This window comes from Frieseomelitta varia, unplaced genomic scaffold, assembly GCF_011392965.1.
Source record: "Frieseomelitta varia isolate USP_RPSP 00005682 unplaced genomic scaffold, Fvar_1.2 scaffold_35, whole genome shotgun sequence".
NCBI lineage: Eukaryota > Metazoa > Arthropoda > Insecta > Hymenoptera > Apidae > Frieseomelitta > Frieseomelitta varia.
Genome location: NW_025110090.1, coordinates 292,486 through 305,306, shown reverse-complemented (window position 1 = coordinate 305,306; position 12,821 = coordinate 292,486). Strand labels below are relative to the sequence as shown.

Sequence of the window (12,821 nt, the reverse complement as noted above, 5' to 3'; positions counted from 1 at the left end):
GGTGGCTTTTTTTTTCGCCGACCGGCCATCACGCTCGCTCGCAGATATGGCGTCGTTCCTCCGGCCGAAAAACTTGTTTTGGACAATCTCTGGTCGTCGCGATGCTAAACTGAGCCCCGATTTTCCTCCCTTTGTCTGGAATGGAAAACTCGCGAGAAATAATTTCGACTCGCCGATTCCTTTTTTCTTTTTTTTTTTTTTTTACAAATCAAAATTTGTAAATTTCAGAAAACAGAAAGGCGAGATAGAGTTGCGAAAACACTCGACGGTGATATTAAAAATTTTCCATTTTCACCGAGGAGGATGAAGATATCTTTTCTTTTTTTTTTTTTATAAAAATTCATTCGTAAATTTCAGAAAGCAAAATTACGAAAAAGTTGTGAATCACTCGACGGTGAAATTAAAAATTAAAAATTCGCCGGTTTTATGAAATCTTCAATGTTCAAGAGCACAGTACATACTAGAGGCAATTAATTCCGAGGCACAATCGCAATTTGTTCGCTACAATCTAAATTGCTGTAAAAGAAGATAATTCGTAGGCTGTTAGAGACACGAGTCTGAATCACGATGGATCGTCTGACGAACGATGCTTGGACGCAGGCAGAGGACGCGCCTCCGCTGAATTTCCTCCGACTAGGTCCTCGCGCAATCTCGTCAAAGAGTCCGAGCACTCTTTTTTCCGAGCAGACTTTACGAAGGGTTCAAGGATACAGCGTTAGCTTTAGGAACTCCTCCGGAGCTGGACAAGAAAAACGTGTTTCTCAAACCTCTCTTTCTCTTTCTCTCTCTCTCTCTCTCTTTTTCTCCCTTCTCATGCTTCGTCAAGGACACGACGATTCTTTCGTCGTCCACTGAAAGCATGTTCTCTCTACTTTTTCCTCCCGAGTACCAGAAAGGAGTGGTTTCTCACCCCTTGGTCCAAGCTCCGCGCGATTCTAGATTAAGACAATCCAATCCGTAGCTGGTAACGAAACGAAATGAAAAGAAAGGAAGAAGAAGAAGAAGAAGAAAAAGAAGAAGAAGAAGAAGAAGAAGAAGAAGAAGACGACGACGAAATACGAAAAAAACGAAATGGATTCGGAACTCGATCGTTATCGACCGATCGCGAAACCACTCGAACAGAGACGACGAGACGATGCTTCATAATATATAGATATATATCATATGTACTTTGTAAACGCGGGAATCTCACACACGCAAGTTTTATAGAAGCACAAGTGTCACCGCCGAGAGAAACGTTTCACGAACGAGCGTGTGTTATCGCACGGAGTGAAGAGAGGCAACGTTAAGAGGTTATCGTATTTCAAAGGCGAGGCGAAACGACGCTTCGTTTGCATCGCAAGTTGAAAGAAATTTCTTTCGAAAACGGACCGTCCCTTTTCCTTTCTCTCTTTCTCTTCATGCCTCTCTCTCTCTCTCTCTCTCTTTTTCTCTCATCCTTCTTTTATCGATGGTTCGTTGCTCGCGATCCGAAGTAAGTAAATTCCCTCGTCGATTTTCTTGTAATATAAAGACGATTGTAAAATAGCATTTGTTATACTCTTCTTAGCCTGTAATGTAAATTAGACAGAAAAGTGGTCGACACGCTGTGTATATACGTTTAGATGAGCGAAGAGACCGGTCGTTTCGGTACCGATCGGTTCGATCGTGTGCCGCTTTATAAAAAAATTCGTACACGTACACACACACAACACAAATAAGACACACACACGCACACACGCGCGCACACAATAACACAAAGAAACAGAAATCTCTTTGCCACGTGTATTCGATGTTCTCCCTTGGAAACCGGAAACAAACGATCGGCCGCCTCCGTCGTTGGAAATCGATGACACGGCGGTGGCCGGTCCGCGTTCGAAAGCCCCCATTTATTATTCGCTCATTGTTTCCACGCAATTGTGCTATTTGTAGTTGGGAAGTTGGCTGGTTGGATGGAACGCGGTTGATGGTTATTAATTTACCAGTCGCAGTGCCGTAGAATTGTCTTCCTTCGGTAGATAATTCCTAATACGGTGTTTCGTTATCGACTGAAATCAATCGAACGCAATTGACAGACTGAATGTTCGTGCGCTGGCATATGTATGTACGTATGTATGTGTTTCCTGACGCGAGCGATTAAAGAGCAACGATAGTTTCACCTAAGAGAGAGAGTTAGCCACGTAGATCACAAAAGTACAAATTTCGAAAGTTAAAGAATTAATCGACGGCGTTGGTTTTAATCCCCAACGGAGTAAAATGACCCTGGAAAACATTCAGGGCGAAACGATATTCAAGGTGACACGTAGTTGGAAATATAATCGACGTGATATTGAATTATCCGCGAATGCACGAACGCAACGAGGTCCAGTCTAGTTTGACATTTAGCGGAATGTCACGCCAGTCAACTTCACAGCCGTGCCGTGAATACACCGAAAGCCATGTTATACGTTCTTCTTACGCGCTTCACACATCTTCACGGATCTTTACGTACGGAACGTCTTGGAACGGATCTCGAATTGACGCGAGGCGACACACGTCACAGCGTGCGGCTGGATTTGCGACGATCGATTCAGCTTCAGCGAAAATTATGGCGGTTGAAACGAGAGGGTAGGTTTATTTTTAAAATTAGGAATCGCGCGATACATCTCGAAGTCGAGTCGACTTCAAGAGATTTCTGGCGTTCAATCGATATTCTGCTTTTCGCTGTTGTTCGCAAAGTTTCTCAAGTCTGACAGAGATAAGTTTTTCCCGTTGTCCAACGTCGGGGTTCAAAGATGACAATTTCTCGGAATTTTTCGCGTCGCGCGAAACGTGCAATATTTAGTTCGTTCTTAAGTAGTTCTTTGTCGCGCGAAATTCGTTGCTCTCGATAGTTTTTTTGGGTAAATAAATACACTGCGGCAGCTTCCAAGTTCTCTTCTGTGTAATCCAGATTTGCTGTCGATCGACGTCGAGTGCATTTCTCCGAGGGGATGATGCTCCGACTGTCGTCCCAAGATTTCCCCATATACTTCGAGAGATAGAGTTCTCCGAGGAAGCTTCTTCTCTCTGTTTTCCTTGAACAGTGTGTTTCTGCAATTTAATAAGTCAATTTTCTCCTCCGTCTCCAACGAAATTCGTGTAAATTAATAGAAACTCTCGACGCACAGGGAGGGGAGTTAAGAAGAAAGAAGAAAAGAAAAAAAAGGGGTCAATGCAAAAGATTCGCGAAGGGAGCTCTCTCTCTCTCTCTCTCTCTCTCTTTTTCTTTCGCTATAGGCCAGTGGAACGACGAAATCTCGCTAGCTCCGAAACATTCAACGAAAATAAATTTTCACGGACGACGACGACGGCAGCGGCAGCGCGTACAAGCCCAGCCATCCGTGCGGCCGAGGCACACGTACGTTTTACACACAGGTACAAAGTGTCGCGAAAAGTGAGAAAAATTACGGTACAGGGTAATTTGATATATATACCTATATACGATGCACTACCTCAGTCAGAGACAAGGCTTTTTACGCGATATAAAATTTCTAATTAATCGCATTAGCGGGCGAGAAGAAACGAGAGGGTGGGAGGGAGGGGGAGGACGCGCAGGCGCGACCGCGAAAACCACTCGAGATTTTTCCCTCGTGGTGTGTGCTACGTGACAGAGGTTTTCCGGTCGCGACGTCCGTTTCACGCGGCTCGAACGATAAACGCGATAAAACGACCAACCCTCTCGTAAAACGCGCGCTTCACCCTCTCTCCCTCCCCTCTTGCCCCGATTCTTCCGTTTTAGAAAAGGAATGAGGGAAAAAGAAACGAAGACGAACCGAAGGAAAGAAGACTATTATCCCTCGCTCGTACACTTGCTCTGCTGCGCGTTTGTTTGGTCGTAGTCGATCGAAACTTTTTCTCGGTCGTTGATTCGTACCTGAACGCATGAACGTAAAACGCGGTGTTTCAATCGGTGACTTTTGAAGAACCGGTCCGCCTCTTTCACAGGGCTGAGACTTCCTTTCGGGATGAGAGGTACACACGTATCGTAGAAAGATGATAAATCATCGTGATTAGGTTGTTCAGTATTCTGTAGACTTTGTTCGAACGACTGTCTTATCGTGTCTCCGACGCTTCACGCCATTGTCAAATGAAAATTTTACAGATATGTAAATGGTGGTTTGAAACATATCTTTCATAACTTTGAGTACCGCTGATCGATCATCCTCCGTTCGTTTCCTTTCGCCATTTCAGTTTTGAATCGACGAGTCACTAGGAGAGGAACTGCTGAACAACGTACCTAACGTAGTCTGTGTCTTTATTCAAGCTGTTAATAGCTCGACGGATGTTAATAACAATAGCAAACAAGAAGATAGAAAACGACCAGAGCCTCGCGATATTTCGACACTGGAATGTTAATTCGCGATCGGTTCCAAGACACTCTGAACAACATTTTGTTCCCATCGCCGAAGCATTACTATCCCGAGCACATGTGTATATGAGTGTTACGCAACAAGCATCCGTTTAATTAGACTGTTCGATTCTCCAATGAAACAGCTTTCGCTCCTCCCCCTTGAGAAGAAGAAAAAGAAGAAGAAGAAGAAGAAGATGAAGAATAAGCCGCCGCTTTTCCTGCCGCGAGCAACTGTCGCGTTATACTTGTCGAGAACGTCGTTGTCGAGTCTCTCTTGTCAAAATAGGTGACGAGCTGTAAACGACTTTGTCAGTCAATAAGTGTATAATTAAAGAACGTCGTCGACGACGAGACCGAGACACGTGATCGTGCCTCGTCGTTGTTCATGGACGATTTTCGTCTTGTACGGCGCCCGCGCACCTGGTGTACCGCAATTCGTTTGAACGTTTTCTATGGCGAACGGGGGATTGTGTACTGTACATTAGTAAATTTAAATTTTTGGATAAAAAAAAAAAAAAAAAAAAAAAAAAAAAAAAAAAAGAAAAAAATTTAAAAAAAAGTGAAAAAAAAAGAAAAAAAGACAAGGGGAAAGAAGGCGAAACAAAAGAAAGAGAACGTTAACTGCTGGTGAACGAGGTAACAAGCCGAATTAGGGGAAAGAGAGAAAAGAAGGAAAGATCGCTTGTCAATGAGCGAGCACGCCCGCCATTCTGTCGGTTCTCCAATGATCGAGAGCCTCGGTTCTCGACGTCGTACATTTCGTTCGGATTCGCATCGACCACTTCTGCATTCACAGTCGTTTTAGGCAAAACAACTCGAAGCTGTTCGAGGCGTTATTTCCATCTGATTTCGCGAGCGATCGTCGCGTTTCTTTGCGCAATTCCCTCGTTTCTTGTTCCTTGCATCCGCACGATCGCCCGTTCATTTTCCCTTTCTCTTTTTGCATTTCGACGGGACAAAAATCTTGAATTTCAAAAGAAATTTGCGCTGAACCACGTGTAACGTGGCTTCTTCAAAGCGTTTTATTTCGTTTTCTGTAGTAGATCGGCTCGTTAAACGTTTCCTGTTGCTCCTTCGAAAAGGAAAAAGGAAACGTTTCAAGAACGGTGTCACGTATACGAGAAACAACAACAACGTTACCGAGTTTTAAGAACGCGATGGATCGTATGTATATATATATATGATATATCTCGGTGCAACGAAATGGAATTTGAAATTGTATCCGTTGGCGCGTCAATTCTTTCAATTTTTGTTGTTGTTCGTTGTTTTGAATAAAGCTTAAAGACGTTGACGCAAGTTTCATTTCGTTGGTGTTACTTTGAAATGATTGATCCTCATTCAAGCAGTGACGCGGAAGTGGTCACGCAGTTTTCTTATTATCTGTAATAATAATACTGATAACGAATACAGTGTATGAGTATTAACAAATTTATTAACGAGAATAATATATTATTGCGACAGTAATCTACGTAAGTGTTGTGAATAATGGAGATAATATTGTTGCTGTGATTACCTTTAAGATTGTAAGTAGTAGGATATAGAACAACTGTTAGGTGTCACTGTCTCGATTCAATAAATGTTATTTCATTTTAATGACAACGCAACTCATCTGCATTCGTTCAGTAACACCATGAACCTTGTCCGCTGTCGTCCTACGAGCGTCATCCTTTCTAGTAATTGAGTAAACTCTAAACTCTAAAAACGTATAGAAATCCGAATTGCGTCTCAACGTTTCGAGATTATAAGGGAAACCTCGCTGTTCTTGTTTTTCCTCTATCGCCAAAACTTGTTTTTTTACTTGTTTTCTAAATTAAAATATCTACCTTTGTTTGTATCTCTACACTTTTTTCACTGACTGAGAAGCATTCTTTACTTGTTCCTTTTAGATTGTTTTCATCAAGCAGGCAAGTGGTAATGCCGGAAAATTAATTTATTTAAATATCATCCTTCGCCACGTGTTGGTAATTCATTTGTTCATTTATTATGAATAATAATAAAAATTTATTTTACAGATGGAGGAAACGGAAAATGTCCATTTTGCCTGGACGCTCTTCAAGTTACGTTTATACATTTATGAGAAATTCAAATTGATTACGAGATAAACGGGACATATGTTACATATACTTATTATTATTATTATTAAGAACTATTATTTGGTTGTTTTAGTTACAATAAATTGCATTTCGCACACAAGCTCGTAATATCGTCTTACATATAATAATTGCAACGTAAATATAAATCATGAAAATGAAACAGTCTATTAGTGTTAACATAAAATTAAACGTAACATAAGATTTTTTAGAAATGTGGAAGTAATGGATCAGTTTCTACTAGTTCACTACTATATCCTCTTGAGCACCATTGTTTCGAGAAACGAAACAGCGCTAGACATGACCACAGCACGATAAGGCATATATCTAAAAACAAAACAATTTAATTAATCGTGGTCTGTCAACGGGACTTTCACAAGAGAGTTTGATAAAATAAATTCTAGCAAAATATTGTAACGAATAAAGTATAAATATATAAAAGATAAATACCTATAGTGTGAATTGGAGGTCCGATAATGGCTAAGTTAAATCCCTCAACGGTAATCCTCCTTATAAAGTTTATTATAATATATTTCAGAGTAGAACCAATCCAATAATCAAGCGACAGGATCACCATGAAGGACGAGAATGTTGCACACGTAATAACAGAAGCAACGTCATCAAATAACAGTATGATCAAAGCTATACCAAGACTCAAAAACACGAAGAAGGTCCAAAAAATCCCGTTGTTCTGTAGAATTGTAAACGAATCTGAAAAAGAAGAAAAAAAAAAAAAAAAAAAAAAAAAAGCGGAGAAAATTCAAAAATTCGAATCGTCAAATAAAATCTTTGGCTTTGTAGTCGTACTTTCGTGCCAGTTTTCTTATACTTGATAATTATCCGGACGAGACACGCACGCGGTTACACAAACCACGGAGAACGCAATCAAACTGTGCGAAAGGCGGCGAACAGAGAGAGGGTGACCAAGTGGATCATCTGTCGACAGGGTGGATCGGGACCGATACTCGGTGCAGTTACGCATGCATAGACCGTGTAATCTAAATAGGTCCTGAAGCTAAATAAATACGGGGGACACAATTAGGTAAATGCGAATCTTTCAAGCTGGTTAGATTGGTTCGTGGGAGTTGGCGCAGAGATCTCGGGGCCTGTGTGTGCGCGTTTCTCCACGCGATGATTTTTACTGTACGTGTGAGCATCTACGGGTGTGTGCGCGCGCGTGTGTGTGCGATAGTGACGGAGGGTGGTTATGGTGAGAAAGGTAGGAGGTAACGCGAATGCCCGTCACTGCTGCATGGGGGGATTCGGCAGACGAAGTTTCCACATGAGCGAGCAACATTGATAAAAGCTACAGGGGGGACTCTCTGACTGTGTTTCATCCCTTCGCCAAACTCCCAACTAACTTCGGGGGCGGTGAGCTCTCTCTTCCTCCCTTTCTACCTCTCGCGCCCTTTTCTTTTCCGCGCTACCTCTCTCATCCGCCTTTAAGCCGGCTTTCATTATTTTCCTATAATTTACTACATCCGTTGGTGATCTTTCCTCGAGCGGTATCGTACGGAATCGTTTCGTTTCCGGATACGTTTACCGGTAATTTCGTTTTGGAAGTGTGTCCTCTTCAGGACAGGAGAAGCCTGTTTCGTACCTGGGGAGTTGAAGTAAACGACGCATCCGAAGAACCAGCCTAGCGTCAGATTTAATATTAGCTTGTTGAAAATCGAGATAAGTTTGGACGCTATCCACACTACTATGAAACCCAAGCCCATTAACAGAGCAAGTCCAATGTTTCCTGCAACAGGCGGGATACGTGTTGTTGTTACATGTCAGGAAAAATGTTCGAATAAAATATTTATATGTATACGAAAGAATTTTTCTAAAATTGTACATCCATTCATTTTGAATTGATTTATTTAATCGTCTGATTACGCGGGATGATCGTTCAACATGAAGCAAACAGTCAGATTCAAATTGTTAATACCTAGTGCAGCGTAACCGATCACAGTTCCCATGAAGAGCATCGGTACTGCCATGTCGATAAGAATTTGATAGTGACCCAGGCACAACGATAATAGTCCCACGAAGAAACAGAGTACACAGAAGAGGTTCGACCAAAAACCGGCTGAAAGTAATCACACAATAATGATTATTTTTCGCGATCCATACCAATTATGAAAGTTAGAGAGGAAAACGCGTTAAGTTCGACAATTTCCAAAAAATTGGCAATTCGATGAATTAATTTCGGTTAAGAAATATTCGTATATTTCACATATGTCCTCCTGGACAAACGTACAATGTTGTGTTTGAGGTGCGTACTAGATAACGAGGTTAACATTAATATTGGAAAAATGAATGAACTTATCGCGTTTTGTTCGTATGATTCCTGTATGCGTAATGAAACACGTACATAAAATTTTGCAAGAGTCAGGATCAGTTATGGGATGACAGGCGTATGAGAAAGCTGGCACATAGGCCGCGGAATAGTCTCCGTAAGTAGCCACTGCGACGTAAACCGAGCCAACACCAGTGTACGCGTTGAACACTCGCCTCATCGGCGAGAAAACACTGGAACTCGTTACCTAGTGGGAAAATATTTTTTTTCACATTAGAATCGTAAACTTGGAATTTACACAATGTTCATCGATATATTTTAGTTTGAATATATTACGCGAGTGCACGTTTGATTAATTATGTACATGATGCCAATGATAATAATAATTTGCTACCAACTTTTCGCATGTAATGTGGAATTATTCAATTAATTCAATGATTAATCAAAAGTACACGTTATTTGTAAGTATAATTAGAATAGTGGTTAATAACAAAATTGTACGATTCTGTTTGAAACAGTTTAATAAAGATATTTTCAACTTTTAATTGTACTTTGTTCTTGAGATCGAACGATTTTCGTACTGTTGACAGTTGAAACAATTATTAAAAGGCAAGACGTTCGATCGATGAAAATTGGTCAATCCGATTGATTCGAGCATCGATCGTCGAAGGAGGAATTATTTTTCTTTCAATTTAACATTCAAAATGGTATAATTATTTACGATTCGGTTAAAGAAATGAACTTGATGTTGAAAATTTCGCTTGAAACAGCAAACGAGTGACTTAATGAAGTTGCTGAGTCGACAACTAATAAACAAGTATGGATGTTTGCTTTGCCGATAGTCACAAAAGTAAGTTGGGCTATATTCTTTGTACATATGTAATTCTTATACAGTTAGTTATCGCTTTAGCATTGTTTTAAGAAAGAACACGCTGTTTGCTAGATTTTCTCCCATCAGTGAATTAAAGAGAGAACACTAGAACTGCTAAGAAACGACAATTTATTTTCATAGAAATTGTTCAAAAAAAAAAAAAAAAAAAAAAAAAAAAAAAAAAGAAATAAACAGCTGAATAAAAGTTGGAAATCTTGCAATACCTCCACTCCGTTCTCCTTGATATCCGTGACAGTCAGCATGTTTATGATAGCCGCGAAATAACTATCGAGACTGAAGTCCCAGCTACTCAGGAACATGTGATACATCTCGACCGTCACCACGTTCTTTTCGCAATTGGGTCGTACGCTGTTGAACGGTGCCGAGGCAGGTTGTACGTCGACGATGATCATCGTGTCGCCTGTCTGTACCATCGCGTACGGCGCGATTTCGGTATTAAACTCCATGTTGCATCCACCCGGTACGGGTGCTGCGAAGAGAACAATGAACTCTGATGCACCACGAAATTATCGAGCCCGTTTTCGTATCTGTATGTGAAATAGAACAGCCGATATACAGGCTGGCCCGGTACTTATTACCACTTGAATAGCCGCGATTGCCGGACATTTCATCAAATTTAGATAATATCGGAACAGTTCGTTGCTAGAAATTGTTTCCAGAGCATTCGGACGAAAGTAGAAATTTACATTTTTGTTAAATACGTGTGCAAATTCTATAAAATTCAACTATTCAATTTAATATTTGTACGAAATTTTTTTTTTTTTAATTGTTCAACTATACTATTGTCTTTTTAAATTATTTTTATTAATACTATGTTATTTTAGATATCCAGATGTTATTTTCAATCGACGCGGAGAGAGAAATGTTATAAAAATTCTTTCGCGATCTTTTCGAAATATCATTGACACAAGTTAAACGTGTAAATTTCATAAGAGAAATTTCGACATTGCACGTGGAAAATATCTTGGGGTAATAAATTCAAGTTAAGCTTTGTCTAAATATTGAAATATGAAAATTGTAGTTAACTATAACTGTATTTTCCACGTTGTAGCTTATCAAGTACATCCTTTAGGAATAAAATAACGCGAGGTGTGTCGCTTTTATCACAAGCACGTTTCTTTCTTTATGGCGTGATACTCTTTCGACGAGCACGAGGATTAAGGAGTGTAGAGCCATTGAAAGCCATTTTTAATCTCTTTGTATCGCAACAGTGGAGCACATACCAACGATGCGAATTGTGGCCACTCGTGAAGAAAGCAATGGGTGTGAATGCTAACAATAGGGGTTGGATATAGGTGATACATTTAGAAGTCCTAAAACATGGTTACGATTGGAAATTGGTTAAAGCAAATGGAATTTAGAAATACAAAAACTAGAAACGTAGAAGGATTAAAAAATTATTCCAATTATCGATGTTTTGTAAAACAAAATTAATAGTCGAGGATATTGCGGAAACATAAAATTTTAAATTTAAAATTTTCGAGTTAAACTGAACTTGTGTTTGTTTTGAAAGAAAATCTATGCTAATGAATTAATGCAGAAATATTTTTAGGTATGTTGCAACGATAACAGTAAATGGATCACCCTGTATATCGTTTCATATTGTTTGAAACATGCAACGATTTGAATCAATAATCTCGTAATTAATAATTTGTGAATGAAATAAAAAAATTAGAATCGTTCCGGTTTTTAAGATTTATGGCACATGGAACAAAAGAACAATGGGCCTTATCGACAAGTATATACATCATAATCATTATACTCACATTTGTCGTGGTAAGCAATAGCAACGAGTAGAGCCTCAACTTTGTGGACATTATCATTCTTCACGTACAGTTGTGTCACTATATTTGTAGTTAGTTTAGAGAAAAGTCCGACATTTGATCCAAATACACTTCTATTTGAATCAAGATAATCTTTATCATAGGAGAATGTGACATTGTACTGATAGGTATGAATTTGGAAAATAATAAATGAAGCGCTGGAGGAAACGTTTGTTATATTAAACACTGATTTACTATTGGCTTCAATAGCTATTCGTTTTGTATATGGTGAATAATCATGTAGTCTAGTTAAATTCACCTGAAATACACTTCCATCTGTAAAATGTACAGTATATTACAAATAGCTCCTCACTGCAAAGTTCAATTTATTATGTTACTTTGCAACAATTTCAACTATTGCCAAGAGAAACAAATTATAACGTAATTTTGATTTAAATTTTGTTTCTATATATAATAATTGCAAGTTCATTTCTCTTGCAACGGTTTGGAAATTCTTGTGTTGGCGTACATGAAATTTATAAGTAATGTTAATAGTTTCATTTAAATGTTATAAATAATAAGCTTGTTAGTTATATTTAGTTGTTAACCAAGTATCCTTACAAAGTACTGTAATGGTTCTTTTTTTATAAAAGAATTTAAGAACCACAGTACTTTTTAAACACATGTACATTTAATTTTTTTCATATCACTTTAATACAAGTACAAGTAAATATTTGACTATTCTGAAATAAAGATAAATGTGTCTAATTATGTTTAAAAATAAGAAATGAAGATAATGAAATTTAAAAACAACACAAATAAATAATTATGTATGAAATATATGAAATATAAAAATAAATATAAAAAGACGTATAACACGTAAGAAAATTTCATCGAGTAAAAACATTTTTATTAAAATCTTTACATTTACAAATTCGTATTATCTTACATGTATATGACGTACGTGTCGTAAACAAAACACAATCAGAGACGTTATCTTCAAACGTCGTATTGGCCAACAAGGGCAAACACGACCAACAACATTGACTTGCGTTACATATTGAAATTAGTTTTAAAGCGAAAGTTTTTCAGCCTGCTGAGAGCAACTGTACGAAAACGACGGGTCGAGACATGCTATCGAACTTTTGAGGTTATGTGTGTGCTTACCACCGAGGAACAGTGTGTTCGTTAACTTTTCCTTCGCTAAACTGGCAACAACGAGCGATAGAAAAATTAGCAGGTCACCGATAAAAGTGCGGCTCATGTCGATCGGAGTTACGAGCCGCGTGACACACTTATTCGATTAAATTGCTGCAAAACCGAGTCGGCGTGAAGCCACGGAAAATCAGTACGGCGCAACAGCTGGTACTTGACAGTCGGCTACATGCCTGAGCACGGTATACTTCGCGTCTCGGCCGCGCTCGCTCTGTCTCGCTCTCGA

At 39.2% G+C, this 12,821-nt stretch overlaps 1 protein-coding gene across 1 annotated transcript; it reads right to left on the bottom strand.

Moving 5' to 3' along the window:
• Nucleotides 1-6,452: 6,452 nt before the first annotated feature.
• LOC122530638 (transmembrane 7 superfamily member 3-like) lies at nt 6,453-12,791 on the bottom strand. Its single transcript, XM_043657760.1, has 8 exons — nt 12,548-12,791; nt 11,384-11,716; nt 9,821-10,086; nt 8,801-8,972; nt 8,375-8,515; nt 8,042-8,185; nt 6,892-7,152; nt 6,453-6,768 (listed from the first exon to the last, which is right to left on the bottom strand). The coding sequence occupies exons 1-8, from the start codon at nt 12,642-12,644 to the stop codon at nt 6,650-6,652; spliced, it is 1,533 nt and encodes a 510-aa protein (XP_043513695.1). The 5' UTR covers nt 12,645-12,791; the 3' UTR covers nt 6,453-6,649.
• Between the last annotated feature and the right edge of the window lie 30 nt (nt 12,792-12,821).

Coding starts and splice junctions, on each gene's coding strand:
- LOC122530638 (XM_043657760.1), bottom strand. CDS start 12,644: ATGAGCCGCACTTTTATCGGTGACCTGCTAATTTTTCTATCGCTCGTT. Junction 8,516..8,800: donor TGACTCTTGCAAAATTTTAT/GTACGTGTTTCA, acceptor GATTACTTTCAG/CCGGTTTTTGGTCGAACCTC. Junction 8,186..8,374: donor GATCGGTTACGCTGCACTAG/GTATTAACAATT, acceptor CGCCTGTTGCAG/GAAACATTGGACTTGCTCTG.